The 27,629-nt window shown below is 33.5% G+C and overlaps 3 protein-coding genes, 1 long non-coding RNA gene and 1 other non-coding gene across 6 annotated transcripts; 4 read left to right on the forward strand and 1 right to left on the reverse strand.

Annotated features, from left to right (window-relative positions):
- The first annotated feature begins 5,273 nt into the window (after positions 1–5,273).
- Positions 5,274–8,155, forward strand: LOC107960376 (probable mitochondrial-processing peptidase subunit beta, mitochondrial). Its single transcript, XM_016896711.2, has 9 exons — positions 5,274–6,054; positions 6,184–6,348; positions 6,466–6,603; positions 6,694–6,845; positions 6,965–7,073; positions 7,211–7,309; positions 7,405–7,470; positions 7,664–7,771; positions 7,880–8,155. Exons 1-9 carry the CDS (start codon positions 5,419–5,421, stop codon positions 7,961–7,963), a joined length of 1,557 nt encoding a protein of 518 aa, XP_016752200.1. The 5' UTR covers positions 5,274–5,418; the 3' UTR covers positions 7,964–8,155.
- A 1,482-nt stretch (positions 8,156–9,637) lies between these two features.
- On the forward strand, positions 9,638–12,714 carry LOC107960377 (biotin carboxyl carrier protein of acetyl-CoA carboxylase 2, chloroplastic). Its single transcript, XM_016896712.2, has 7 exons — positions 9,638–10,296; positions 10,952–11,008; positions 11,094–11,248; positions 11,363–11,687; positions 11,758–11,829; positions 12,065–12,130; positions 12,475–12,714. Exons 1-7 carry the CDS (start codon positions 10,123–10,125, stop codon positions 12,496–12,498), a joined length of 873 nt encoding a protein of 290 aa, XP_016752201.1. The 5' UTR covers positions 9,638–10,122; the 3' UTR covers positions 12,499–12,714.
- Positions 12,715–13,206: 492 nt separating this feature from the next.
- On the reverse strand, positions 13,207–13,296 carry TRNAY-GUA (transfer RNA tyrosine (anticodon GUA)). The gene is given in 2 exon segments: positions 13,207–13,242; positions 13,260–13,296. It is a non-coding gene; the product is annotated as a tRNA-Tyr (tRNA).
- Positions 13,297–16,555: 3,259 nt separating this feature from the next.
- On the forward strand, positions 16,556–17,571 carry LOC107961549 (expansin-A23). Its single transcript, XM_016897657.2, has 2 exons — positions 16,556–16,751; positions 16,849–17,571. Exons 1-2 carry the CDS (start codon positions 16,586–16,588, stop codon positions 17,469–17,471), a joined length of 789 nt encoding a protein of 262 aa, XP_016753146.2. The 5' UTR covers positions 16,556–16,585; the 3' UTR covers positions 17,472–17,571.
- Positions 17,572–24,369: 6,798 nt separating this feature from the next.
- Positions 24,370–27,350, forward strand: LOC121229620 (uncharacterized). 2 transcript variants are annotated; one of them, XR_005927435.1, is made up of 4 exons: positions 24,370–24,729; positions 25,156–25,346; positions 26,054–26,108; positions 27,155–27,350. It is a non-coding gene; the product is annotated as an uncharacterized lncRNA (long non-coding RNA). The 2 variants fall into 2 exon arrangements; XR_005927434.1 differs by lacking the exon at positions 25,156–25,346 and having other exon boundaries at positions 27,155–27,337.
- Positions 27,351–27,629: the final 279 nt, after the last annotated feature.

Below are 27,629 nucleotides of genomic sequence, written 5' to 3' on the forward strand. Positions count from 1 at the left end.
TTTTGTTCTCTAAAAAAATCGTGGACGTAACGATGTTATGACGATCATTGTGGTAATAATGTCATCGATTTTTTGAGTTTAAATCGTCAAAGTAGTTGAGCAAGAATTAATCTATTTCACCATTCGTAGGCGTCGTTACAGGGATTTTTAAGCTCACTTCTCCTCTGATGTGTACTGGAAAAGTTAGTGAAACGTTGAGTTTTGGGTTGAATGAATAATTGGTTAAAACGGGGTGTTGCATGTTAAGTGAAACGATTGTGTTTTGTTAACCGTTTTTGCCACGTCAATTCTTGTTATTTTTCCTTCCTTTTATGTTAAAAGTGTGGGGAGTCAGTGATGAATTTTTATGAATAGAGAAAACAGATTTTCTCCCTATCTTCTTTTTCTCTCCCTTTCTCTGCTCTTTTCTCTCTTAAAAATTCTACTCGATTTTTGAGTGTTCAACAAAGGTATCAGAGCTTCACGATCTTGTTGATGGCGGGTGATGGAGTTTCGACGAGGCTGCAGAAGGATATTGTTAGTGTTCAACAGGAGATGTCCAAGTTGCAGGCCGAACTGGGTCGTTTGGAGGGTAAAATGGAAACTCAAATGGATACAAAGTTCCAGGAGTTCCGTAATGATGTGCAGGCTCTTTTGGAACAATATCTCGGCCAACCCAAGCCTGGTCCGATGATGGTGGGAACTGAGGATAAAGGGAATGGGGTGTTGGGAGCGCCGCCTGGGTTTCCTCCTAAGGAGATGAGAGGTGGGTCGAATCTGGCAGATGGGACTAGTATTCACTTGGGAGCTACTTCTCATGTCGTGAGGAAGTCAGAAAAAATTAGTCGTCGACTCGAGTGCCCCAGTTTTGATGGGTCTGATTTTCGTGGATGGTTAACTAAGCTCGAGCAATACTTTGAGGCGGAAGGAACGCCAGAAGAAGAGAAGGTTCGTGTTGTGATGTTACATTTGGAGGGCAGAGCTTTGGATTGGCACCATTTTTACTCGCGACGGAATGGAGGTCTTCACATGCTAGCATGGCCAGCTTATTTGGAGAGTTTGCAAAACCGTTTCGGTTTTGGGCAATTTGGAAACCCGATGAAAGCTCTGGTCAACCTTAAGCAACTGGGCACGGTGGAACAATTCCAGGATTCTTTTGTAGAGTTGTTGAATCAGCTACATCTGCCTGAGTCTTATGCCCTTAGTATCTTCCTCAGTAATCTGAAGTCGGAAATTGGGCATTATTTAGATCTGTTTGAACCTTCTACATTGGTAGAGGCCTTCCAGTTAGCAAGGAAGATCGAGATACTACTTTTGGGTACGGCTAAAAAATCTTCGTTTTCTTTACAAAATTCCTCTCGGCCATTTTCTATGGCAGCTGGGTACTCTTCAATTCCAACGAGAGCAAACTCAGTTCAACAATCAGGCAGCAACACTTCTGTTTGTAAGCCAACATCTCGTTCCATTTCTCCAGCGTTGATGGCAGAACGGAAACAGAAGGGCTTATGTTTTTGGTGTGGAGCTAAGTATCAACCGGGGCATAAATGTGTTAGATCACAATTGTATCAGCTGCTGATGGAACCTTTTTCTGACAATGAAACGGAAGAATTTCAGGAGTGCTCGGATCGTTTAGAAGAGAGTACTCTGGAGGAGGAACCACCTAAGTCACCTGTAATTTCATTACATGCTCTCACAGGTATGCAAGGTCATAACACCATGCGTGTTGCTGCTCGGGTAGGCTCCCTTTTAGCTATTATTCTTGTTGACTTTGGAAGTACGCATAACTTTATCGATGTTAGATTGGTTAGTCGCCTGTCTTTACCTGTAACGTACCAAGAGCAGTTAAGAGTTTCCGTGGCCAATGGTGAATCTTTATTCACTAGAGGGGTGTGTAAAGGGGTGTCATGGGAGGTTCAAAATTATACGTTCGAAACAGATTTTATGGTTTTACCATTAAAAGGGTGTGATATGGTGCTTGGGGTTCAGTGGCTACTCTCTTTGGGTGACATCAACTGGAATTTTAGTTCCTTAATCATGCAGTTTAAGTTCAAGAATGAAAATTGCCTACTACAGGGAATTGTTCCTGGTTCATTAGCTGAGGAAAGTTTGAATTCCAATTCAAGGTGTTTTTCGACTATTGGGCACTCTTTAGGTCCCTATGCAGTAGTATTGTGCTCCTCTAGTCAAATAGTGCTTTCAACTATTATGGCGGTTGAACCGGAAAACGAACTTCATGAACTTTTGGAAAATTTTGCTGATATCTTCCAATTACCGAAAGGACTACCTCCTTTTCGCTTGCATGATCATAAGATTCCTTTGAAAGACGAGAGTGTGGTGGTGAAGGTTCGACCGTATCGATATCCGGCCATTCAAAAGGGGGAAATTGAGAGGTTGATCCAAGAAATGCTTCAGGCAGGCATCATACGAGACAGTAACAGTTCCTTTGCTTCTCCTATAGTGATGGTAAAGAAAAAGGATGGTAGTTGGAGACTTTGTGTTGATTATAGACAATTGAATCAGCACACTGTTAAGGATAAGTTTCCTATTCCAATAATTGAAGAACTGTTGGATGAGTTGGGGGAGGCTCGCGTGTTTTCCAAGTTGGATTTGAGGTCCGGATACCATCAAATACGAATGTGGGAACCCGATATTCACAAGACAGCCTTCAGAACACACGAGGGGCACTATGAGTTCCTCGTAATGCCTTTTGGCCTCACCAATGCCCCATCAAGCTTCCAAGCCCTTATGAATAATGTTTTTAAACCATGGTTGCGGAAGTTTGTACTCGTTTTCTTTGATGATATTCTCATATATTCAAAGTCATGGTCTGAACATTTGAAGCATGTGAAGTCGGTTCTTTTGGTTTTAAGGGAACAACAATTGTTTGCAAAGAAAAGCAAATGCTGTTTTGGAACATCTAAAGTTGAATATTTGGGTCATGTGCTTTCTGAGGGTACAGTTTCTATGGATTACTCGAAGATTGAATGCATTTCGGCTTGGCCGGTTCCACAATCTGTGAAGGAATTGAGAAGTTTCCTTGGTCTTTCTGGCTATTACAGAAGGTTCATTCGAGGATATGGGACGTTAGCCAGACCACTTACAGAATTGCTGAAGAAAAACGGATGGGGTTGGTCGGACCAAGCTACAGCAGCTTTTCAAGCGTTAAAGGCAGCCTTGTGTGCAGCACCAGTGCTAGTTCTACCAAATTTTCAGATGGAGTTTGTGGTTGATACGGACGCTAGTGGAATTGGAGTGGGTGCAGTGCTACAACAACAAGGAAAACCGTGGCTTTTTTTAGCAAAGCTTTGGGAATCAGACACCAAGCCTTGTCAATTTATGAAAAAGAAATGTTAGCAGCACTGTTAGCCGTCAGGAAATGGCATTCGTATCTGGTGGGTCGGCACTTCAAAATAAGGACTGACCATCAAAGTTTACGTTTCTTGTCAGATCAGGTAGCCATTACCCCATTCCAACAGCGTTGGGTTGCGAAGATGCTCGGGTATGACTTCGAGGTGTCCTATCGGAAGGGTATTAACAATAAGGTTGCTGATGCCTTATCTCGACAACCTCACTTGGAACAAGGTCAATTTTTTACACTATCATCCAGTTCAACTATTTCTGAACTATTGCAACAGGTGCAACAAACGTATACAATCGATGTGAAGCTGATAAAAATTATTAAAGACCTACAACAAGCCAATATTCCAAATGATAAGTATGCATGGGATGGCCGATTCTTGCGCCGTAATGGGAAAATCATGGTGGGTAAAAATGTGCAACTGAGACAGGAGTTATTTCAACATTTCCATGCTAGTGCAGTAGGTGGCCATTCGGGGGTTCAGGTCACTAAGAAGAGATTGACGAGTCTGTTATGTTGGAAGGGATTAACGACTGATGTGAAGCGGTGGGTTCGCGAATGCTTGGTTTGTCAAAAATGCAAGAGTGAGTCAGTTGCTTCCCCGGGACTCCTTCAACCTTTGCCCATTCCTAATAGGGCTTGGTCAGTCATCAGCTTAGACTTCATTGAAGGTTTACCGAAGTCAAGCAAGAAAAATTCTATTCTGGTAGTAGTAGACCATTTAACCAAATACGGTCACTTCTTGGGGTTATCTCATCCTTATACAGCGAAGGAGGTGGCGCAGGAGTTTATGAGCCATGTTTACAAACTCCATGGAATGCCTGATTCGATCATTTCAGACAGAGATAAAATCTTTGTAAGCAACTTCTGGCAGGAGTTATTTCATCAAGCTGGTACTAAGTTGTTGTTGTCCACAGCTTACCACCCACAAACGGATGGTCAGACAGAGGTGTTGAATCGTTGTCTCGAAAGTTACTTAAGGTGCATGACTGGAGAGACTCCCACCAACTGGTTCCAGTGGTTACCACTAGCTGAATGGTGGTATAATTCTTCCTTCCATTCCTCTATTCAACTTACTCCCTATGAAGCTCTATATGGGCAGCCTCCACCTTCACACATGCCATACCTTGCTGGGGTCTCCTTTGTGGCGGTTGTCGATAGGAGTCTGCAAGCTCGTGAGGCTGCAAGAAAATTGCTACATTTCCATTTAAAAAGAGCTCAAGGACGCATGAAACAATTCGCAGATAGACATAGGAGTGAGAGGAGTTTTCAAGTTGGTGATTGGGTCTATTTGAAGTTACAGCCATATAGACAACACACTGTCAGAAAAATTTTGAATCAAAAGCTATCTCCCAAATTTTATGGCCCTTTTCCAGTACTTAAGAAAGTGGGTGAAGTCGCATACACCTTGCAGTTACCTCCGGGGTCTCGTATCCACCCAACTTTCCATGTCTCCCAACTGAAGAAACACGTAGGGTCTGCTCCTTCGCAATCTCATTTACCCTTGGTCGATATTCATGGTGTCTTACCAAAGGAGCCGGTCAGAATCATTGAGCGACGAATGGTGAAAAGAGGGAATCAAGCTATCACTGAAGTTCTTGTTGAATGGATTGATTCTTTCCCTGAAGATGCGACATGGGAGTCTTTGTCTGAGTTACAAGCTAAGTTTCCTCATTTTCATCCTTGAGGACAAGGATCTGGTCCTGAGAGGGTGGTATTGATGTGTACTGGAAAAGTTAGTGAAACGTTGAGTTTTGGGTTGAATGAATAATTGGTTAAAACGAGGCGTTGCATGTTAAGTGAAACGATGTATTTTGTTAACCGTTTTTGCCATGTCAATTCTTGTTATTTTTCCTTCCTTTTATGTTAAAAGTGTGGGGAGTAGTGATGAATTTTTATGAATAGAGAAAACAGATTTTCTCCCTATCTTCTTTTTCTCTCCCTTTCTCTGCTCTTTTCTCTCTTAAAAATTCTACTTGATTTTTGAGTGTTCAACATCCTCATAAACAATCTACTTCTTACTTCTTCACTCTCCAAATTCCACTACAAACCTCGAAAAATTTCGAATACAATATTCAAAAATGGCGATCAAACAGCTACTCTCTCTAGCTCGTCGGTCCCGCAAGCCTTCCTCTTCTTTAACCGTCGCTCGATCGTCCCACTCCACCGCAGCCCCTCCTCCACCGACTGCCATGATCTACGACCGGTTATCCCATTGCGTCAACTCAAGGCTCCGAAAACTTGAACACCCCGATTCCCGTTTCCTCAAATCTGGATCCCCTCACCCGACCCAAACTTCCCACACCCACATCCTATCTTCGCCGGAAACCAGAATTACAACGTTGTCCAACGGCCTCCGCGTGGCCACGGAATCGAGCTTGCATTGTCGAACAGCGACGGTTGGGGTGTGGATCGATGCAGGGTCGAGGTTCGAGTCGGAGGAGACGAATGGGACGGCCCATTTCTTGGAGCATATGATATTGAAAGGGACGGAGAAGAGGTCGGAGGGGGCATTGGAAGAAGAGATTGAGAATATGGGAGGCCACTTGAATGCTTATACTTCGAGGGAACAAACCGCTTATTACGCCAAAGTTATGGGTAGTGATGTCCTTAAAGCCTTGGATATATTGGCTGATATTTTGCAGAATTCCAAGTTTGAAGAACGTAGTATTAGTAGACAAAGGGATGCGATACTAAGGGAAATGCGGATGCAGGAGGTAGTTCTAAAGTTTTAAACTTTATGGGGGGTTTCAATAAACTCTAATGGGTTTTGCTAAATGATCTTGTACCTTGTTCTATGTTGATTTTATTCAGAAACAACGCAATTATGTTGGGAAATATTGTAGGTGGAGGGTCAAACACAGGAAGCTGTTTTTGACCACTTGCATTCAACTGCTTTCCAATACACTCCTCTTGGTAGAAATATTCACGGACCTGTTGATAATATTAAGAAGATCACCAAAGACCATCTGCTCGACTATATTCAGACACACTACACTGCTCCTCGAATGGTATGCGGTGATATGGTCGAGTCGTTAAAACCAATGAACATGGTTTTGATTCAATTGGTTTCCTAGCATACCATTGTAGGTTCTTATAAATGTGTGTTGTTCGGTAAATTTTTGCAGGTCATTGCTGCATCTGGAGCTGTTAAGCATGAAGAAATTGTTGACCAAGCAAAGAAGTCGTTTACCAAATTATCATCAGATTCAACCACTGCTACTCAGCTAGTTGCGAAAGAACCGGCCAGTTTTACTGGTTCAGATGTAGGGGTGTAATTTCTCTAATAAGTTTCAAACTTCCTTTTTCATTCAATGTCTTATGCTCTCAAAGGTTTTTTCTTTGGAAAAAACCAGGTTAGAATTGTTAACGACTATGTTCCTCTAGCGCAATTCGCGGTTGCTTTTGAGGCAACAGCATGGACAGATCCGGATTCCATTGCGCTAATGGTAATGCAGGTGATGCTGGGGTCATGGAGCAAATTTGCTGGGGGTGGAAAGCACATGGGGTGAGCTTTTTTCCTCACATCGAATCACTTTTTTAAACTGGACACTGCTTTGGCAGTCTCGGAACGAGACTCTTCTGTAGCAACGATGTGTTGATTAGTTTGAAAAATCCTTTAAACAGCTCCGAGCTGGCACAAAAAGTTAGCATTAATGAAATTGCAGAAAGCATGATGGCTTTCAACACCAACTATAAAGATACTGGTCTTTTTGGTGTATACGCTGTTGCCAAGGTGAGGTTTGCTACTTCCTTTCTTTAATTACCTCTGCCTCCCCGGCATACGTTCGTTTAACTAAACTGTTTTACTTTTATACCAAAAATGGTTGCCTTCATGATGATGGAGTACTAAGCTTTATGTTCTTTTTTCAGCCCGATTGTTTGGGGGATTTAGCTTATGCTATTATGTCTGCAATAACCAAGTTAGTTTATCGAGTTTCAGAAGCTGATGTGATTCGTGCTCGTAATCAGGTAGCAACGGTTACTGTCATCTTTTCTTCATGTTTGATAAATAACTCGTCAATCTATTTTGCCTAATATGCTTAGTTACTTTTAACTTTTTGCAGTTAAAGTCATCCTTGATGCTTCATACAGATGGAACTAGTCCCGTAGCCGAAGATATCGGATGCCAGGTTCATTTCCACACATGAAGTGCTTTTGATTCCATTGCTGCCTGCATAAGTCTTTTATCAAGCGATTTCCTCATGCTGACCATGTTGCAGGGCTAGTGGCTATGCTTTAGCTTTTGTGGCAAGAAATAAACATATACTGTCATTTATTCCTCATTTTAGTTACTTTTTCTGCGTTAATCTTTCTTTCTTGCAGCTACTTACATACGGCCGGAGAATCCCGTATGCTGAATTATTTGCTAGGATCGATGCTGTTGATCCAGCCGCCATTAAACGAGTTGCAAACCGATTTTTCTATGATAGGGTAGGAACTGCAACTGAACCTTGGCTCAAGCTAATGAATTTGAATGGGATGAAATACTGAAATTGCAGGGTATAAATGATCTAATGCCGTTTATGTTGGGTTTTGCAGGATATGGTGATTGCTGCGATTGGCCCAGTCCAAGATTTGCCAGACTACAACTGGTTCAGACGCCGCACCTACTGGAACCGATAGTAGATTATCTTGCTTTAGTTTGATAATGGTACAGCATCTTTCGTGGGCAATCGAAACCAAAGGTTGGCATTTTTTTTATTCAATTTTTAGGATCCTTTAGCTTTATTGTTATTTAATAAAAACATGTTTCAGCGTTTTTGTTGAAAATTACAAGAAATTTTTGATGTTGATAATGTTTGGGTTGCATTTGTATATTTGGATCTTACCTCTAAATGGCATTTTTTTCTTAGCTAAAAAAGAAAAAGAAATAAAAAAGAGTACGCATACTTTATCACTAAAATTCAGTGAAATAAAATCTTGGTTAAGGAAAAAATAATATAACACGTATTTATTGCTAGTCATAACATCACATGATATAAAATATTATACGTTTTTTAATCTTGAATATTCATTTTTTCAAATGATCATTTGAACATATTTGTTAAGAATTTAATCATTATTTTTTTAAAAGTCATGAGAGGAGAATTTTTTGGAGGAATATTTTGATCGTAATCGTTTTAAAAATACATATGTTTAAATCAAATCAATCCATATAAATAATTTCTCGAAAATTTTTATATGCTTTCTTTCAAGAATATTAATATAAACTTTTACTACATAGTAATTCATATAAAAGATTATAATAACAAACATTAGACCTATATCAAATCTTTTATAAATCGCTAGACTAATAAAAACATCCAAATATTATTACATCCACGGTAGAAAATATAATTCCTTTCATAATCAATCCTAGAATTTAGCAAAAAAAAAAATCATATTTCTTATCTTATTTTCGTAAAACTACTTATTTGTACCCCACTACTTTATACATTTAGATGTTTAAACTACTGATCTAAAAAATTTATGAATTTAATTTCACTTTAATTACATTTTTATAATTATATTTCTTAATAAATTTATTCAATATCCTCATTTTCTTAAATTATTAATTATTAATTTTGCTAAATCAATTCAAGTGGGGTGGAGTGAAGTAAGTCATTTATCGCTATTTTATTATCATTTGTTAAATGGAGGACAACATAGTTTAATTAATTATTAATATTTTTAATATAATAATATTAATATTTTTTAGATTATGACAAATTCACGTGGATGAAAAAGAATTATGTAAAAAAATATATTTATAAAAATATTGTATAAAAATCAAATAAGATTTTGATCAAAATAATTAAGTTGAACATTTAAAGATTATAGTGTCCAAGTTCAAATTTTACCATAGTAATATTTTATATAAGAAAATACTCATTAATATTTATTATTTTGTAAAAATAATGAGCTTTTAGTCATTTTTTAATTTAGTTGTTTTTAGTTAACTCGTGATACCATTTTAATTAGGAGTTTAAATAATAGTATAGTTAGATATATTTAAAAGTTTAATTAATTTTCAGTCTCTATACTCTTTGAACTTTTGAAATTAGTCCTTCATGCTTAGAGGTGTTCATAGACTGGTTTAAAGCTCAATTTTAAAAATAAAAATTCCAAACTTTAGTCCAAATCAATCTGCCCGAAAAGCTCATATTACTATTTAAAAATAATAAATTAATAAATTATATAGTTTTTATAATATTTATTTTTATAATTAAATTTAATTGAAATATTTAAAAATATATATTTTTTATATTCAAGCTATCCTATAAACAAAAACTTCTTCTTGGTAGATTGAATCGAGTAGACTACTCGACCCTAGAATAATTTTGGTCACACGTCAGTTAAATTTGAATATGTGATATTCAATTATTAAAGCATATATTAAAATTAAAAGAAAAAGAAGAGGAGAAGACAGAAGGTGACAGACGGCGTGGTAGGGTTGTGAACGTAGTTGAGGTTAGTTAAAACCATCACATTTCATGATTCTTCCTTTTTCCTTCTCTTCTTCGTTATTATCGAACTATCAATAAACAAATAATAGCACTCCACTTTTTCTCTTCATTTTTACTATAAACCTGCATTTTCTTTATTTATATAAAGGAAAACAATATTTCTTGCTTAGTCCTTCTTTGGGTTGTTTTTTTCTTTGGTTTTTCCTCAGATTTCTCTCCCGTTTCTTAAATTTCATCGCCTTCTTCTTCTTCTTCTTCTTTTTATATCTTTCTTTCCTTCTTGTTTATATATAGAGAGCTGAAGCCAGTTCTGGTTTGCTTTAAACCACAATAAAAATGGCTTCTTCACTCTCTTTTCCATGCCCCAAGATCTCTTCTTTTTTGAAAACAAACCAGCAAACCCAAACTCACAAGGGTTCTTTGTCTCTTCCTCCAACTTCAAATTTCAACTCCAAATCTTGCTTGTCATTTGGATCTTCAATCCGCGTACCTGCATCTTCAGCACCTCAGGTTGGTTACTTTCATACTTTTTTGTTTTTGCTTTTAATTCTTTGAATGAGAACGGGACTTGAGTTTATGGGTTTTTTTATTATATTTTACTGGTTATGCTTAGGGATCTGAATTTTGTAGTTTTATTATGAAACAATGGTTGAATAAATTATTACTACACAGAAAGAAAAAATGCTTTTTTTTGCCAAAATTTTCAGCATATCTTATGAATTATCTTTGTGTATTCTGTTTTAAGATTGAAATTATTTTTTGAAATTTCAATATTTAAAATTGGAAGTATTGCTTATATAGATAGATGAGTTCAAGTATTGAGGACCTCGATAATTTAGATACTTTTTTTGGTGGTATTTTGATGTATTATTTTTACTGAATTAAGAAAGAAGTAGTATATTTGATCATAGTTCTTATACATAATGGTAATTCATATTCTGATTTTTGTTTTCTTTCTTGAATTACGGAGACCATTTTCTAGGCTTCTTTATGTGCATTGTCTAAAATCATGGCTTCTTATACATATATTTCTTCTTTGCAATCAACGTGTCTACGAAAATCATATTGCATAACCGGTTCGTATGATCATTAGTGGCGATTCGCAGTTCGTTTTAGTAAATTGTTTAATTCATTGGTTGATTCGGTATCTGGCTGTCGTTTGCAGTGGCCTAATGATGGGAAACAAACTACAGTCTTCGCAAGCCATACGCAGCTTAACGAGGTGTGTTTTTCACAGTGAAGTTGAAATTTAATATTTTAGACGAGATCTTATCCACGTCTATTTAACCCGCTTTGTAAAAATTAAGGTTGCTGCAGAGAAATCATCGAATTCTGTAGCGGTTGTTGACATGAAACCTAAAGTTGCATTGCCTGAGGAAGATGATAAAAAATCCGCAGAGAAGGCTATTCCAGATGCTGCGGCAATTTCAGAATTCATGGCACAAGTTTCAGACCTTGTAAAGTAAGTTGATTGAATCGTTTTCGCTTTTGTGTTTGTGAGTAGACTTGTGTAAATGTGTGTTTGACAAGAATAATCAATTTCATAATTGATTTTTATTTTACTTTTGATGAGTAGACTTGTTGATTCACGAGATATTACGGAGCTGCAACTGAAGCAATCGGATTGTGAGCTTGTCATAAGAAAGAAGGAAGCTTTGCAGCAGCTGGAATCAGCATCTCCAATTGTCATGCAGCAGTACATGCCTCAACCGACGTTTCAAACCCCAGCTCCAGCAGCCCCAGTAGCAGCTCCTGCTCCTGCTAACCCAGCCCCTCCAGCAGCAGCACCTTCGTCACCTCCCCCTGCTAAAGCGGTTGGTTCTTCTCATCCGCCCCTTAAATGCCCCATGGCTGGAACGTTCTACAGGAGCCCTGCACCGGGTGAACCACCATTTGTTAAGGTAAGTGCCTGCAGTTTCCATAGTTTCTGCTAATGTGCAAAGATTGTAATACTCCTAAATGGTGTTTCAGGTGGGAGATAAAGTACAGAAAGGCCAAGTTGTGTGCATCATCGAGGCAATGAAACTAATGAACGAAATTGAAGTAAGTTCTTGTCCTCGTATTTCCTTAACATAATGCATCCCTTGACCGTTTGAACAAATTTAATTAAAATTAATCATGCAGATAGATTACCAGTTTTTGAAAGTATTACAATCATTTTTCTTTGTTAGTGTTCTTAACTTAATAGTCAACGGTTCTCAATTTTTCGAACTCACTCTCGAATTGATTAGTTACACAGTCATATCTTCCTTATGTTGTTAATTTTTCAACTTCGCAGGCTGATCAATCCGGAACCGTTACAGAGATATTGGTAGAGGATGGAAAACCAGTTAGTGTAGACATGGTAACCTCTTATCCCTGACTCTCTTTATGTCCTAGATTTTAGGAGTGAATATTTGACTGGCTTAAAAATATTTTTCAAACATATAAAACCGACCAAACTAACGGAATTAACCGGAAAAAAATGAATGATTAGTATTTGGTAGACTGGCAGTGCAAGCAGTCTTAAAAAATATTGCCATGTGTTTTTTTGAAAAAAAAAATATTAATTTTTTAATATTTTATAATACTCATATGTGAAGTTTAAAAACGGAACTATCTGATGAATACATTTAAAAACTGAATAAATGGGAGATTTGATTTGTTGGTTTGGCTAAGAAATTTGGTTGTGATTGATTTTGCTTGCAGCCTCTATTTGTAATAGTGGGGTGAATAAAGGAGGAGAGGGGGTTCCGAGGTTACAAACTATGTTTTGATTTACTACTCTGTAATGTTTTCATAAATAATAAAGGTGGTGTACTGTGCTATGCTCTGCAACACTTCTTTGGGGTTTCTGTCTTAGATTTTGGACGTTTACCCTTATATTTATTCCATTGCATTTTCCTCTTTTATAGAAATATAATATCACTATCTCCAATTACCTTGCAAGTTTGGATTTTAAAGACTATATTGTTGAGAAACATAAGTATCTTTGGTTTTAATATTGAATATCTCAATATTTTATTTCGATAATGAATTTGAATATTTCCATACCCCCATAATTAAAAATCACCTATTTCAAATATATTAAATTAATTCAAATTATAATTATAATTATAAGACTTTACAATTTTTTTGAATTGTTTTTAGAATTATTCTTAAGAAAAATTTTAGAATTACTAAAATTAATATTTTAACTATAATTTAAGAATCAAATTATTTATTAACTCTTTGAATTATCGTGTAACCTTATTATTATTTCATTAAGGGGATGATGGAATTCAACTGTGACCATAATGTAACAACCTGATAATATTATAGTTTTTAAAAATTAGTGGCTATTATGTAATTTTTAAAAGTTAGTGACCAAGGAGTAATTTCAACTAAAGTTTAGGGACTGTTGATGGAATTTCCCAAAAAGAATTTTAAGAGGGAAAAAAATCCGACCTGCCGGATTCGAACCAGCGACCTAAGGATTGCTATAAGATAAACCACTACAGTCCTCCGCTCTACCAACTGAGCTAAGGTCGGATTGATATCATTTTTACTTATTCTTTATAAATCTGAGGATGAAAAATTATATATTTTATATGAATTTATATTTTGAATAATATTTATTATTATGATAGAAATTGGGCTTTTTTTATAGTCAGAATTGAGAAACAACAAATAGTTTAAATTTTACCAAAAATAAAATAATTTAATTAGAATTTTGAATTACAAGTGGGTAGTTTATAAAGTTGAAGATTGTTTATTAAATAATAATTTTTTTATAAAAATTTCAAATGACAATTATATTTATACCGTTCTTAATATAACGATTTTATCTGTTTTTTTTATTACTTCAAATAATTGAATTGATATTTTCGTTTTGGTTCAATTAACATGAATTTATATACGTTTAAATTTTTTTATTTAAGGGTTAATGAAAATTATTATAATATACATTGTATTGATACCACTTTATTTATTTTAATTAAACAAAACAAAACAAAAATTAAAAATAATGTATCAATTATAATAATCTATTTAGTTTTCATATTCAACATTCTATAAATTTGAAAAACAAGTCAAATTCAGCTTAGACTTTGAATATTAAAATTGGAGCTTAACTTATATTTTAAATGGACCTTTTTTGTCCTAAGTTTACTTTTAGGTAGACCTGAACATGGGCTGGGTTTAAGTTGGGCTAATGTAAAATTTTAGACATATTTTTTAATCTTGGGTTCGGCTTGACCCTACCAAAACAATATGCCTAAAATTTTGTTCAAATCTGATACAAATACAAAATGTTAAACCCTATCCCAACCTACCCGTGTTAATTTTTTATATTATTTTTATATATAAATAAATTTAAAAATATAATACATAAATACACTAAAAACATTAAAATTAATGTTTCCCAACAAATTGAAAATACATTAAAAAAGTATTTATACTTGAATAACACTAAGATAGTTGTAACTTAATAAACAAATGTCTCTAAAATAGTAGCAAAATTAATAATAAAATAAGAGTTATACAATATTCAAATAATAACAACAAAATAGTAGGAATATAATAGCAAAATAACATCAAAATGAAACAGATAGCATTGAAAAAACTTAGACAAATTTCGGCCGGGTCGGGCCAAGCCTGGTCCAAAAAAGATCTTACCCGGGGCACGACCTATTTAGAAAACGAGTCTTATTTTTTATCCAAGCCTATTTTTTGGGTCTATATTTTATCTATACCCTCCCACTTTTTAAGGAGCCTTCAGACCTAGCGAGTGACTCGTCCCATGTCAAGTTTATTTTTAGAAAATAATATTTTTATCTAAACTCTTTTAAACAGTTAAAACTTTCAAACTCAAATAAATAACCTCATTATTGAACAAATCTATTCACTTAATTTAAATATTAAATAAAAAATAAAATTTGGAGAAGATAATGCAAAATTTTGAGAACCGGACTTGCTTGACATCTCAATATCTCATCGACTCCTCTTCAAAACATAAACGTTTTCGTTGATTATTTTCCATAACTCTTGGGATAATTTCTTAAAATCTTTTAATTCCTTTTTGGTATATTAAAAATCCGTTTTATTACGTAAATTATTCTCATTCCTAACGAATATTTAAGTTAATTTTTTTATTTAATTATATTTTGAGTGTATGAGAATTCATGAAAGATAAAATATAGTTAATTGCATCAAACACTCCTAAATTATGACTCTTATTTTAAATTAGTTCTTAAACTTTCAAACATTCTAATTACATCTTTAAATTATCAATGTTATATCAACAAAGTCCTTTCGTTACAAAAATTGTTAATTTGAGATGTTAAATCTCATGTGACATAATTTAAAATGAAAAATTTAAAGAAAAATGAATGCAAAACTTTTGATTTTGAAATTTCCGAAGCTTTTCTAAACGACTAATCATAAAATGTGTTTTATTCTTATAAGAAAGGATTAAACCCAGACCACTTTATTTAGAAATAAGATGAACAACCACCACACCACACTTTATGGTTGCATAGAAACACAATTATATATAAAAATTATATAAAAATAATAAAAATGACTAAGTAAATTTAATAAAATTTTTATATAAATAAATTTGATAAAATGAATTTTAAAAGGTAACACACCTATAGTAATTAACCAGACTTTATTAGATGTTTATGTTTTATTAGCTATTTATATTTTATATAAAATATTGTTATAAATAGTAATTTAATTAATCTTAACCAGTGTTATGCAATTGACGCAAGGCTTGTTGATTAAGGTGGAGGTTTTGAATTTTTTAGTATCCAAGTTTTAGTACCATATTATGCGTAATTGTGATATGTGGTCTTCATCCTACCATATATGTATGTCATATGTAGGTTTTGTCTAATTTTTATTTTATTGTATTTTTTATTAATTTGATTTTACATTATACTTGATTGAACTTGTATTTGTATTTGTACTTGTAGCTCATAACGGATTTGGTTTTTTTGGCATAATAACTTTTTTGGCCCTCCAACTTTATAAAAAAAATTATTTTAGCCTTTTATTTATTTATTTTTTACATTTTTTAGTCCTTAAATTTGTGTTGTTTGTTAAATCACCCTAAAATGGATGGAAAAATTAACATTTATTGACTTTATTGATGTGACATACACGTGGATTGTCATATAGATACCATACAAACAATTAATTAGTTTTATAAAATTTTAAAAATTCAAAAATATTATAAAGATTGCTTTTAAAATAAAAAATAATAATAAAGCATAAAAAAATTATAAATTTTTTTAAAAATATTAATTACTAATGTGACAACAGGTGGCAGTCCATTTGTATGTCATGTCAGCAAAGCTAACAAACGTTTAACTTTTCCATCTATTTTTAAGCGGTTTAACAAACAATACAAATTTAAGGGCTAAAAAAGAAAAAAAAAATTAAGTAAAGGGCTAATGAATTAAACTCTAAAAAAAGTGTTACAAAATCATATCAGTTAGTAACGAAATCCTTAGTTAAATAATTAATAGATTTAATTTGGGGGGTGACATTGAGTTAATCCCTTTCTCAGGTAATTAGCGAATAACGTAACGGAAACATAGTAGAAGAAAAAAACTGGGCTGTTTGTTTCCAAATTCATAAAAAACATTAAATTATTTTCCATAATTTCTTAATTCCTTTGTAATTAACCAAAACCATCGTTTGGGCTTAAACGGGTGAAATTAAAGTCTCATAATTTATAAATTTCCTTTCCTTCTATAATTCCTTTTGACCTATATTTATATGTCAGTTCTTGGCCCCAGTTTTTCATCAAAACAATAATAATCTTTTTGCAGCAATGGCTACCCTGAAGCTTTTCTTTTCATTACTCATGGTTACAGTTCATTTGACTTCGTCCATGGCGGCCAATAGGCATATGCTTATGGGTAATCAAATGATTGACTCAAACTGGTATGATGCCCATGCAACATTTTATGGTGATATGAGTGGTGGTGACACCATGCGTAAGTACATATATTGTGTTTTAGTTATTGCAACATTTTATGCTTTGCATTGCGTATGTCGAGATTCAAATCTTGAGACCGTGTTTGGTTATTGTAGAGGGAGCTTGCGGATATGGTGATCTATTCAAGCAAGGGTATGGACTCCAGACGACAGCACTAAGCACAGCATTGTTCAACAATGGTCTCACCTGCGGGGCTTGTTTCGAGATCAAGTGTTTCAATGACCCTCAATGGTGTTATCCGAAAGCCGGCTCTATCATAGTGACCGCAACCAACTTTTGTCCTCCCAATTACTCGAAATCGGAGGGGAACTGGTGCAATCCACCATTAAAACACTTTGATCTATCAAAGCCGATGTTCACTAAGCTAGCGTATTACAAAGCCGGGATCATCCCGGTCAAGTACCGTCGTGTCTTGTGCTACAAGAAAGGTGGGGTTCAGTTCCAGATTAAGGGTAACCCTTACTGGACATTGGTGTTGTTGTACAACGTAGGAGGAGCTGGTGATGTTAAGGATGTTAAAATCAAAGGGTCGAGTACCGGGTCGTGGTTGCAGATGAGTCGCAATTGGGGTGTGAATTGGCAGACGGGAGCGAAGTTAGTGGGGCAAAGTTTATCGTTTCAGGTGACTACTCGTGACGGGAAAATGATCAAGTTCGATAACGTTGTGCCAGCTAATTGGCAGTTTAATCAAGTATTTGATGGGAAAACGAATTTCTAGGACAACCTTTTTTTTTTTTTAAGGTACTTTACAGTTTAGGGTTTTGATTGGTGCATGCCCTTAAGCGTGCATGTTTGTTTTATATGAAACAAGAAATTTAATAAACATAATTGCAAATTTTGAGAAAATGTTGCGCAAAATTATCCTGTTTCATTGACATGTTATTAAAATGTTTAGTCTAACATTTGTTTTCTTACAACTTACATGCAATTACACAAGATTAAGGTTTTGTGTGGTTATACAAAATATCATATTATTACACTAATTATTACATTAGGTAAAGTCTTAATGGCTTTCCACCTGTATGTAACTTGACTATTTTAGTTTCTGAATACTTGATATCAAGTGTTTTGTCTTCAATATAAACTAAATTGATTGAATTCAAAAAGTAAATCTCAACAGTATTTATGTTCCTTCTTAATTTAATTAAAATCAAGTTTTTTTTTACATTAAAGAAATATAAAACAAAATATATTTTTCATTAAAAAATTAATACAAATGGAATAAAATAAATTTAAAAAAATTTATTTGTTATGTTATTAGTGAAAATTTTACACTCCATGAATAGAGTGAGCGTAGTAAAAAAAATGGATACATTGTGGTATCAAGTAGAACTAAAATGTTTTACTGCAATAAATTCTGAGTTACCAACCAGAAATTAATTTTTAAAAGTAAACATAATAAAAAAATAAATAGAAAGAAATTCATAGAATTTATGGAATGTGCTTAAATTGTAGCATTTTTATTAAAGGGGCTCAATCATTCGGTCTAACATTGGACCATTGCAATGCATTAGTTTCAAAGCTTTAGCCAACCTAACCTTCGGCCTTTCAAGTCGTTCCCAACAAAAGCTGAGGATGAGTTGGGTCCGACTTAAACCAAATTAATTTAAAGCTTGAGTTATCTCTTAATTCGAAATGATTTGAATTTAAGATAAATATATTTTTTAATTTGAATTAATCTTGATTAGTATTTAATTAATATAGATTTTATCTGATTTAAGTTTGAATTTTATAATGTTTACTTAAGATTCATTCTAATTTTTTTTATCACCAAGGTATTTTCCATGTACATATTATGGTACATGATATTTAAAAAAAAATTTATGGTTGCTCATTTCAATAATATCATTTTTAATATTCAAATATGAGTATATTATCTACAAAATAAGATAATACATAAAGATTGCTAAGGGTCTGCTAGTATAACATGTTTGTTCCTCTCTCTGTTAAGATAACACGTTTCTTTTCTTTTTCTTAGGATTGTTGTTTTTTTTTTCGGTTAGGGTGAAATTTGGGGTGCGTTAATAGAGTTTTGTGATAATGGAGGAGGAATTGGCGAATCTTAATATCGTTGATGAAGAAAAGGTATCACTACAATTTCAAAGGTATACAGAAGTGGTAGAGGAAGATTATAGGTTATGTTTTGTGGGGTGAGTACTAATGGATAGTGTGGTACATTTTCCGTCCATAAGGACGCTACAGCAAAACATGTTTTGTAACACCCCAAACCCGACCCAGATGTTATGGCCGGATCTGACATGCCACATCGAAGCATTCAAAACATTTCCGATCCAGAAAGAAAACTTACTGAGTGTTTTAAAAGATGATTTCATTATAGGTTAAAGTGAATGGAAGCTGTGCACCAGGTAGGAAACTTGAAAAGAGGAGGTGAGTCCATCGGACTGCTTAAGTACCAAACTCCCTTTGGATCCAATCCTAGACATGCAAACCGCCATTGCCATACCTTAACGTCATGTATATTTCTAGGAAACCGATTTGATTAAGTCTTTTTTAGGAAAAGTGATTAATTTTGGAAAATATCTTCATTGCGGAAGCTTTGCTTGTTTTTGTGTTATTTTGAAATCAATTACTGTTTTTGAAAACGCGTCCTAAAGCTATCCAATTTCAACAGTTAAATATAAATATTACCTATCTTAATAAAACATATAAAAACCATCAAAAATAATTAAGCGGCCTTATTACATTTAAAAACCCAAAACTTCAAACGTAAATAAAAGGATGTCCAGTTCACTAGAAGAAAATCAAACTTTCAGAACGGGTGGCCACTCCGAATTCCCTCACAGCTCCAAGCCCACTATGGTTGGGGATTACCTGCGTGGATGAAAATAAAAGGGGTGAGTTTGGGGAAACTCAGTGTGTAAATTAACCCAACCATAGCCTATATCAGCTCAAACCACAGAAATAGAATAAGTTGGCCTTAACCCAGAACAGAATTCAGAATAAAGCCCATAGGCCCATAACAGAACAGAACAGATATTACATGTTTATGCAGAAACCCAACCCAGATTCATCCATAACACCCCCGTACCAGTCTTACACCATGTAGGGAGACTACTTGACCCACCCAACTGCTACACACCACAGAAATCGCAGTGAAGCTGCCAGATATTGTGACGAAGTCACCAGAAACAGATATTGTGGCAGAGCCACCAGAACAGATATATGTGGCAGAGCCACCAGATCAGATAATCGTGGCATAGCCACCAGAACAGATATATGTGGCAGAGCCACCAGATCAGATAATTGTGGCGTAGCCACCAGGACGCTTCCTCCATAATATAACCCATGTCCCCATGCAACAGATATATAATCATGGCATACATCATACAGAATCAGATCGTCATGCTTTTCAGCCAAAATTAACCCTAGGGGTATAACGTTAATTTTGCACCTAGAGGTATAACAGTAATTTTCCATACATAGGGGTATTATAGTAATTTAGCTACTTTTAGGGTTTTCATGCATATCCTAACTATTTACGTACTATCAGAACACTTATCGGGCATACTTACTGAATTGGGCCCGTTGGCCCTATGAACCCGATCTTTGGCCCATTAAGCCCAAATTATCAAAATATACGAAATCGCGCGTACTGCAGTTTATTACTTTAGATTACCAAATATACAAACCCAACTATCTTACGAGCATTCACACACTCGAAAATTCCCAAAATACTGACTTTTCGGCATTTCGGCTTTTCGGCTTTTGCCAATTTTGTCTATGAGAGGGTGTCAGTTACACACCTGTTTGCGACGATATGCTGACGAGATCCACACACGAACTGCCTACAATTGGATTACTAACACGTTAATCTAACTATTCAAATACGAACTTCGTATTAACCCTTTACGATATTCGGCCAACCACACCTACAGATCATAGTAAGCTTATAAGAAATCAATAAGCAACTCATTAACATTTTTTTTGTCAATGTTTACCACATAATCAAAATTTCACTGCAAGCTGTCTTCCTGAGCAACAGTCACTAAATCATTTATAACTGGAGGTACGAAACTCTAAATCAAGTGCCGTTAATTTTCCCTGAAAATAGACTCATATATCTTCTATCCATAAAATTTTCAGAATTTTTGGTATGGCCAATCAATACCAGATTTTTCTTAAAGTTTCTCATGTTTCACTATTTGACTAATCTGACCATTCTTCATTACGAATCAAATTTCTCATTGTAAAGAATTCAAAATATGTTCTCGTTTATTCCATTTGAAACTAGACTCATTAAGATTTAATTACATAATTTATGCAGCTTCTAACTCATTTCCCATAATTTATGGTGATTTTCCAAAGTCACGTTACTGTTGCTGTCCCCAGATTTATTACCAAATCACTATTCACACATAACTTGCATGCATGTTATTTAAACATGTATATCACCAATCAATCATCACATATATATGATTTTACTTAAGTATAATCTCCATTTCATCATTTCAAAGCACAACATGTTAGCCGATTTTTCCCTTTAGCATCTAAGGCACATGCATGCTCATTTGTTTGGCTCAACTTCACCTATCTTCCATTTTTCATCAAAAGAACATGAAACAACAACCATTTCCTTCATTTTAATTCATGACTAAATGCTCACAACACAACTAAAACCAAAATATGCTTCAAGAGTTAAGGTAGAATCAAGAAGAACTCATGAACATCAAGATAGAAGCAAACTACCATGAACTTACCTTCAATTTTCTTCCCCAAGTGACCGAACATTCAAGAGCTTTCTCCTCTCTTTTCTCTTCTCTAAATTTCGGCTATGATGAACAAAGATGGACAAAACTTTGTTCTTTTCACCCCTTTTTCTTTTAATAAAATTTCATATTTCATCCATTTAATTCTTTAATACAAAAGACATGAAATGTCCATCATGGAACATTTACCTAAACCATTATCATGGAACATTTACCTAACCCATTATCATGGAATATTTACCTAATCCATTATCATGGAACATTTACCTAACCCATTATCAATTTGTACCATGAATTATGGATATCAAGTGCTCATATTGTCTACAACAACATGATGGCTGGCCACTTCATGTAAAATGGGAGGTTTGTCATGCAAATCCTCCTATTTTGCACTCCTATTTATTTGGCCACTTCAAATTAGCCTATAGCATTTTCAAATATTTTCACATAGGTCCTATTTCATAATTTCACTCCCTTTTTCTTATGGAACAAAAATTAACTAAAATTACCGGGTTCTATCTTAAGCTTGGGCCTTCTAGATCCCCACTAACATAATTAAACTTATGCTAACATTCACAGAATTCCCGAAAATTGGGGCGTGACATGTTTTTAGCGGCGTTTGAGTAGAAAACGCCACCAAATATCGAGCATTAGCAGTGCTTTCTGAGAAGTGCCGCAATAGATCGAGTATTAGCGGCTTTTTTAGAATGCGCCGCTATAGTTGGATCAATTACGGCGTTTGTGTAAAAACACCGCTAAAAAACTAAGCCGAGCGACGACGTTTACTTTGAGCTTCAATGGCATTTGCGGTGCTTTATTAAAAACGCCGCTATAGGTCGACCTTTAGTGGCACTTTACTAGAAACGTTGCTAAAGGTCGACCTAAAAAAAACGCCGCTAAAAAATTAAACAAAACGACGTCGTTTTGTTTTGAACTTCAGTGGCATTAGCGGCGCTTTATTAAAACGCCATAATAGATCGATCATTAGCTGCATTTTTAGGAAAACGCCGCCATAGGTCGACCATTAGTGGCGCTTTTCCGAAAACACCGCTAAAAGATTAGGTAGAACGTCATCATTTTGCTTTGAGCTTCAGCGACATTAACGACGCTTTGTGAAAAACGCCGCAATAGATTGAGTTTTAGAGGCGCTTTATCAAAAACGCCGCTAAAGATCTAAACTATTTTAAGGTTTAGGGATTATGGGTTTAGGGATTATAGGTTTAAAGGTTAGGGTATATGATTGTAATTAAGGTTTAGGGTTTAGATTAATTAGTATTTTTTAATTTATATATTAAATAATCTTTTAGATATAATTGTAAATGAGATAATATTAAAATTATAACAAATTATTTATTGAAAAATAAATAAAGAAGTAACAGATTGATATGGAGAGGATCAAATTATAACAAATTAAACAAGGTCTTATTTTTATTTTGAATTCGATTTTATTTTGATCATATCGGAAACCGAGTTTATAAAAAATAAAAATTAACTACACCATTCACTTAGCTATGGGAAAGTTAATTTCATTTTAGTTACTTAATTATGAAAAGTTACACTTTGATAAATAAACTATTTAGAAGTTTTCATTTAATTAAGTTACGAAGCTGTTAAAATCAATGTTATGGCTTTCTCTAAACCCTAACCCCTAACCCCTTAAATCAATAACCCTTTAAATCTCAAACTGCAAATCTCTAACCGTAAACCCTAAACTATAAACCTTAAACCATAAATATTAAACCTTGAATCCTAAACCATAAAACCCTAAACTATAGATAGTACTAAACCCTTAAACCCTTAAATATAGATTCCTAAATCATAAAGCTGTAAACTTAAATCATGAGACCCTAAATTATAAAACTTAAAACTATGAACCCTAAATCTTAATCCATAAACCCTAAATCCAAAACCATAAAACCTTAAACTATAGACAGTAAACCCTTAAACACTTAAATACTAAATCCTAAACCTGTAAGAATAAATTTCATATGGATATATATTGATATATAGATATTAATGTAAAAGAACGACACAAACATATAAAAAATGGGAAACCACATTCAATCTCTATCCTCTAAATATTCAAATTATATATTACCATGTAATGTTTTAATAAAAAAGTTAATAATATTAACTATTTAGATTAATTAATAATATTATAAAAATATATAGACTAAATCATATTAAAAATTGAAGTATATGCAAATAAATCTGAAATTTAAATATATTAGAGAGACCAAAGTAAAATTTAACCATGTATTAATAGTAAATAATAATAATAATAATAATAATAATAATAATAATAATAAAAGAGAAAAAAAAAGGAAGGAAAAATTATTGGGCTTTATATTGCATACTTAGTGGTGTTTTAGAAAAAAACGCCGCAAACGTGTATTAATAATTTAAACTATGTCGTTTTGAAGCTTTGTTATTAGTGGCGCTTTTCAAAAAACGCCACAAAACATCTATTAAGAAAATGTAAAATGGCGTCGTTTACATCCTTGTTATTAGTGGCGCTTCTATAAACGCCGCAACAGGTGTGAATTATCGGCGTTTTCACTAGAAAACGCCACAAACATCTATTAATAGATTGCAAAACGACGTCGTTATAACCTTGTTATTAGTGGCGCTTTTTAGAAAAATGCCACAAAACATCTAAAGAGATTTCAAAACATCGTCATTTTATAGCCTTTTATTAGTGGCGCTTTTATAAACACCACAAAAGGTGTGAAATACTGGCGTTTTCACCAGAAACACCACAAAAATCTATTACCAGATTGTAAAAACTGCGTCGTTTGTATCCTTCTAATTAGTGGCATTTTATAAAAACGCCACAAATATTTATTAATAGATTGAAAATGATGTCAGTTTTTGGAGCCCCAATTTCCCTTTACTTTTCCCCAGTTCAGTTTACCCCGCTTACTTTTCCCTTTACTTCGTCTGTTTTAGAAATCCCCTAAAATTTCCCTTTACTTCCAAACCCTGATTTCAAAAATCCCTTATAATTTCCCCCAAAGAGATATCCTCAAATAGTTTTCCCTGAAGTCCCTTTGATTTGCTCTGCTATCAGTAGTTTTCCCATAACAATTTTTGATTTTGCACCCTAATTGCGTCTACGTCTTCCCCAACTTAAACCCAATTTCATTCCCCTATTTACCCAATTTCTTTTCTCTCATTTTCCTTAACTGCGTCTGCGTCTGCGTCTGCCTCTTCTCTCCGCCGCTGCCGCTGGAATTTCGTGTCCTATAGGTATTGTTACTACTTATATGGACACTTTATTTAGTTTTAGTCTCTTTGAAAATGGATAATGCATGTCATCTTTGTGTTTATATTGACTTTGTTAGGTTGTATTTTATTACTTTATAAGCTTCGAATTTATATTTTTTTTATGAGTACAATGTGTCTTACTTGGGTGTTTAGGAAATGATGAGATCTTGAGAAAAGGGTTTTCCAGTTTGTTCACGTTATGAGATCTTATGTTCATGTTGTTCATATACAACAGCTACTGTTGTTGACCATTTGTAAAAAAAGAATCATTTACCCGGTGATGTAAGAGTAATGAATTTTTACTGAAGTGAAATTGTATTAAAATTTATGCATATAATAGTATAACTGAAATAATGCAGCAATATAAAAATATGATCAAAAGCAAAGTAACTCGTATAATTAAATCAGGGCAGGGCAAGATTCATATGGAAGCACACAAACACAAAAGGCTGCATTACTGAAGCGATATGGAGGACTGGGATTCATATGATTACCTATTTCTTAAGCAGTGTGAAATTAGGAAAGAACATGCGACGCATCTGCCATTCAATTATCACTAATAGCTTGGTCCACTGTATCAATAGCAAGGAACACATAGAGTAATGCCATTCCATTTTTCTTTACTTATTTACAAATTGATAGAATTCAACTTATAGGTTAATGATATAGGTTTAATGCACTGCTTCATTGGATGGGATTCATCCACTTTGTTTAATGCATTTTTTTGCTATTCAATTTGCAATTTTCAATATCAGATGTACGTTTCAGATGCTTTAAAGTTCACAGGCACTATGAAATAAGTCATTTTTTGGGAGCACTTTTCTCCCTAATTTTCTTTTTAAAGTGAATAATATCAAGAACTTCTAGATTCACAATCAGTTTGTTTAATGCATTTTTCCATTACACGTGTGATGATGATACTGGATAATCTATTTGGTTAATGCAGATTTGATTACACATAAATTTCTGTGTAATGAAATTGATGTTGCAAATTAGCAGGTTTATAGTTGTGAGGTTTTCTACTTATGGATTAACTTTTGATATCCATTAGCCTTGTACTTTATCAGAATGTGTTATATTTCCTCAACAATGTCTAATTTGAGTTTATAGAAGCAATAAACCCATGTTGTAAACGGTGGATGTAGTAAACCCATGTTAGTCTAATTTCAAAGGGTTTTTGAATTTCCATTTTAGTCTATAAATTTTTAAGTTTATTGCTGTACATTTTTTTAATGTAAAAATCAAATTACTATTCTTGTTTATCCTTGGATTATTTTTTAATTTCATGGCTGTTCATTGTTTACAGGTGTAATTTAATTTGCTGGAATTGACTCTACCATCCAATTTACAATTTCTAAGAGGTATGTATATTTAATTTGCTAAATCTTTATTTGATGTCTCTCCATTGAAATCCGCCATGTATTCCATGAGCTAAGTGAATTTTTGCTCAATTTGTAACCTTTTAATAATATTATATCTCTCTACATGTATGCTTGCCACGTGAATTTTTTCTACTCTATTTTTGTAATTTGTGATTAAATATTTCTATATTTCTATCTCGATTTTTAATAAATTAAATTATTAGTATAATATGTCCCATCCTCGATATAAATATCTAATAAAATATTTTATATATTTTTTATAATTAAATTTAAATTATTATTGAAATATTCTCGTCCGTTTTATCACAAATATTATCGTCCGTTTTATCATTTAAGTTAAAACTTTTTATTCAAAATAAATCATAGCTTTTAAGCTAAATACGGATGTTCACACAATGCTTTAACATGTACTTAAGAAAAGATGACTTGTAAAACATAAATTAAATTAAGTGTGGACTATTGTACATCTGTATTTTAACTGCACATGTGATTTGTCAAATAAAAGCAAAAGACACGTCTATATTAAAACAAGGTTCAATCTTATTTTAATTAATATAATTTAGATTAATTTATTTAAATATTATTTAATTAATATAATTTGGATTGATTTATCTAAATATTATTTAATTAATATAATTTTTATAAATATAATTTAAATTAAAATAATTTTTTTCCATGTGATTTTCCACATCGTCAAAATTTATTTTTATTTTTTTTTCTGAGGTATAAAAAATGGAATGCTGAAGTAATAAATTTATTGTCAAGTTTAATATATAAGAACATATTAAATCTAAGAAAATGGAATGCTGAAAATAATTAAAATATTATATCATTTTACTATATAAGAATTTATACTGTATAAATTATTAATGTGCAAAATTTATAAGATTCTAAAAATATATATACTTGAATACATCACTAGTACGTAAAATATATACTTGAACTTACATAACTCACATAACTTACATAACTTAATTATACTTATAAATAAACAACTTACTCGTGTAATTTGTTGTCAAGTTTAGACTTCAAGAACTACGAAATGGATAGGAGTTGGATGAAATTGTCAATGGTAAGCAACGCCTATCGAAATGGGGTACAAACTTTTCTAAATTTTGCATTTCAAAATGCAAGCCAAGAGAATATGATTCTTTGCCCGTGTAAGATGATGTGGATAAATATATTTACGAATAACGATGTAGTAAGATTTTACGATTTTTTAATTATATGTAATATTATACTTTAAATCTTAGTCTTGTAAAACATTTCAACATTTTATATGTACTATTATTATTTTAATTAGTTACTAAAATTTCAACTATTTTATGTGTATTACAGGAAAAATGCGTAGAAGAAGATTACGAGATTTAAGTATTGTCCAGAATACTCCAAATTCAGAAGAAGCAAATAATGAAAAGCAGACAGTGGTTGGATCTTCGAATGTGCCAGAGACACTTGAGGAGTTCGCAGAATTTCAAAGTAATGTTAAGTTTATTTTAC

This window comes from Gossypium hirsutum, chromosome A05 (genome assembly GCF_007990345.1).
Source record: "Gossypium hirsutum isolate 1008001.06 chromosome A05, Gossypium_hirsutum_v2.1, whole genome shotgun sequence".
NCBI classification, from domain to species: domain Eukaryota; kingdom Viridiplantae; phylum Streptophyta; class Magnoliopsida; order Malvales; family Malvaceae; genus Gossypium; species Gossypium hirsutum.

What these genes read in the sequence shown, in the direction of transcription:
- LOC107960376 (XM_016896711.2), top strand. Translation starts at nt 5,419, where the DNA reads ATGGCGATCAAACAGCTACTCTCTCTAGCTCGTCGGTCCCGCAAGCCT. An exon ending in ACTACACTGCTCCTCGAATG is followed by an intron (nt 6,349 to 6,465) that starts GTATGCGGTGAT and finishes AAATTTTTGCAG; the next exon opens with GTCATTGCTGCATCTGGAGC. An exon ending in CCAGTTTTACTGGTTCAGAT is followed by an intron (nt 6,604 to 6,693) that starts GTAGGGGTGTAA and finishes GGAAAAAACCAG; the next exon opens with GTTAGAATTGTTAACGACTA.
- LOC107960377 (XM_016896712.2), top strand. Translation starts at nt 10,123, where the DNA reads ATGGCTTCTTCACTCTCTTTTCCATGCCCCAAGATCTCTTCTTTTTTG. An exon ending in CTGCATCTTCAGCACCTCAG is followed by an intron (nt 10,297 to 10,951) that starts GTTGGTTACTTT and finishes TGTCGTTTGCAG; the next exon opens with TGGCCTAATGATGGGAAACA. An exon ending in GCCATACGCAGCTTAACGAG is followed by an intron (nt 11,009 to 11,093) that starts GTGTGTTTTTCA and finishes GTAAAAATTAAG; the next exon opens with GTTGCTGCAGAGAAATCATC.
- LOC107961549 (XM_016897657.2), top strand. Translation starts at nt 16,586, where the DNA reads ATGGCTACCCTGAAGCTTTTCTTTTCATTACTCATGGTTACAGTTCAT. An exon ending in GAGTGGTGGTGACACCATGC is followed by an intron (nt 16,752 to 16,848) that starts GTAAGTACATAT and finishes TGGTTATTGTAG; the next exon opens with AGGGAGCTTGCGGATATGGT.